This window comes from Pygoscelis adeliae, unplaced genomic scaffold, assembly GCF_000699105.1.
Source record: "Pygoscelis adeliae isolate BGI_AS28 unplaced genomic scaffold, ASM69910v1 Scaffold422, whole genome shotgun sequence".
Lineage (NCBI taxonomy): Eukaryota > Metazoa > Chordata > Aves > Sphenisciformes > Spheniscidae > Pygoscelis > Pygoscelis adeliae.
Window position 1 is genome coordinate 238,260 of NW_008824188.1, and position 2,229 is coordinate 240,488.

General features: G+C 58.9%; 1 protein-coding gene across 1 annotated transcript in view; it reads right to left on the bottom strand.

Annotated features, from left to right (window-relative positions):
- Positions 1-570: 570 nt before the first annotated feature.
- Positions 571-2,229, bottom strand: part of GPATCH3 (G patch domain containing 3) — a 4,121-nt gene continuing 2,462 nt past the window's right edge. The window contains exons 5-7 of the mRNA XM_009334671.1: positions 1,835-1,956; positions 1,508-1,635; positions 571-905 (exon numbers count right to left, since the gene is read on the bottom strand). Coding sequence (XP_009332946.1) covers positions 686-905; positions 1,508-1,635; positions 1,835-1,956 — 470 coding nt within the window. The 3' untranslated portion in view covers positions 571-685. The remainder of the gene's footprint in view (positions 906-1,507; positions 1,636-1,834; positions 1,957-2,229) is intronic.

Genomic DNA, 2,229 nt, shown 5'->3' on the forward strand with positions numbered 1-2,229 from the left:
GCCGGAGCCCGCCAGCAAAGAGCATTCACCAATTGACATCTAACCCTCCAGTACTGGGTCACTGGGACCAGGGCTCTCCGCGCCGCCCCTCCTCAACAAAAAAACGGAGCAGAGCACATCGGAGAGCCGTGGAAGGGAGCACCCGCTACGCCCTATCGCGGGGAAACGCCTCCCACGGAATTCCTCCGGAGGCTGCCAGGACGAGTCTTTCGTCCCGACGAGTTTCTCTCAGGAGCGTGGGATCGTCACGCCCAAGCAACGCGAAGCTGCGGGCCAGCAGCGAGCTTTCCGCAGGACAGTTACCGTGCCACGGCCGGCCCTGTCTGTACTTGTCCTTCCCTGGGTCTCAGGCAGCCACGAACTACGAGTTCTGGTTTTTTTTTTTTTAGGCTGACCTAGCAGACAAGCTTGGTTGAGCCAGGCGGTAGCACCGGCTTTAAACAGCCAGTCAGAAACGCGACACCCTTCCCCGTCCCCACTGAACGAACAGGACCAGCGCTATTTCCCCTCATTTGAATGGTTCAGTCAGGGGAAAAAAAACCCCACCACCGAGGCAATTTTTGTTACAAGTCTGTATTTCTTCCAAAAATAAATATATGAACACCCTGCTCCAAACCCGAGACCAGGAGCCAGCCTGTGCTCGAGAGGAGCAGAACCAGTACAACGGCTCTGCGACGGTCTCCGCTCAGCGCGACTGGGCACTGAAGCCCTCCAGAGCACCGCGTGACGCCCGGACAAACGCCATGTCCCGCCTGTACTTCATGGCAGTGGGTGGCTGGCGCCTGAGCAGCCGGTCACCGCTGTCCTGTGGGTCAGGGTCATCATAGATAGTCGAGATGAGGATGGGAGCGTCCCGCCGGGGCTTTTTCACCTTGCTGAAAGTTGGCAGTTTCTCCCCGTGGTACCTAGAGGGGAGGAGGAAACGTTTGGTCCGACGTTGCCGAGGCAGTCAGACACCCCTTTGCATCCCAGCTCAGCTCCTTCACACGCTGGCAGGGGAGAGGTGGACCGATACAGGGCGATAGGGATTCTCGTCCTATTCCTGGCTGCGAGATTGCTCTACGGACGAGAGCCAGCCCTCACGGTGAAACACAGCACCGCGCAAAGCCTCCAGAAACCCCGCCGAGAAGGTAGGGGTGAGGCGCGCAGCTACAGCTCGGGTCACTTGGGCTTTCCCCACCGGAATACCGTAGCAGAGGTGACCCTCAAGCACAGCTCTCCCTCCGTGTTTGTGTGCTGCATGAACCTGCACACGGTTCCAGCCCTACTCTAACACCACAAGCTCCTCTGAGGAGCACTGGCCCATCAGGAAGAGCAGCGTATTTAGCTCTGGAGCGCTGTGGCGGGCCCTGCCACCAGCTGCGCGGAGAAAGGCAGATCCCTGGGACAGCCTTCCAGTTCTGGTTCACGCTCCGCTCCTTTCGCGGCCAGTTAGCTGCTGCGTCAGCCCAGAGAGCGCGGGCAGAGGCTCTGAACGCAGGCTGGCAGGGCAGGGTTGGGTACTTACCCCAGCCCCCTCTTGCATCTGGGGTTCTGACCCTCGTTCTCCAGAGCTTCGGCCATTCCACAGTTGCTGGACCCCAGCCCCAGCCCCTCCGTCCAGCCCTGCTGCTCCAGCACCTTCCTGCCAAAGCCCTGGGAGAGGGGGAAAATAAAACAAAAAAAAGGTCACAGAGTTGCCGGACAAAGCCCATCCTCATCTTCCCAGCGCCCTCTGCCCCCTCCCAACATCCAAGACCTCTCCTCCTCCCCCTAACCCACATCCTCTGAGCGTCGCCAGCAGAGCCTTTCCTGTCCTGCCCCATCCTCTCCCGAGCACGTATCCAGAGCTCACCTTGGTGTACCTCTCGAAGGTGCCAATCTGTTGCCTTGAAACAGACCCGTCCTCCAAGCCGTCCCGGAGTCGCTGTTCCAGCCACATCTGGACCGAGTCCCGAGCATCCTTATCACCCCCATCTAGGGAGAAAGAAGCAAGAGTCAGAGCAGCACAGCTCAGGAAAGCTGTTCACTACCGTCATTTCCCCCAGAGCACCACGCAACAAGGAGGCAGAACCTGTTCTTTTTTGGCAACTCTTGCTGCCAGACAAGAAAAAACGTTTCGTTTCAAGTACGCTGACGTCTTGGAGGCTTTCAACGGGTGACAGAGCCAAAGAGTTCCCCACTGCAGAAATTCTGCAGGGTCAGAATTTCTCAACCTCCCTGGTTTGCCGGAGGCGGGGGGGGGGGGGT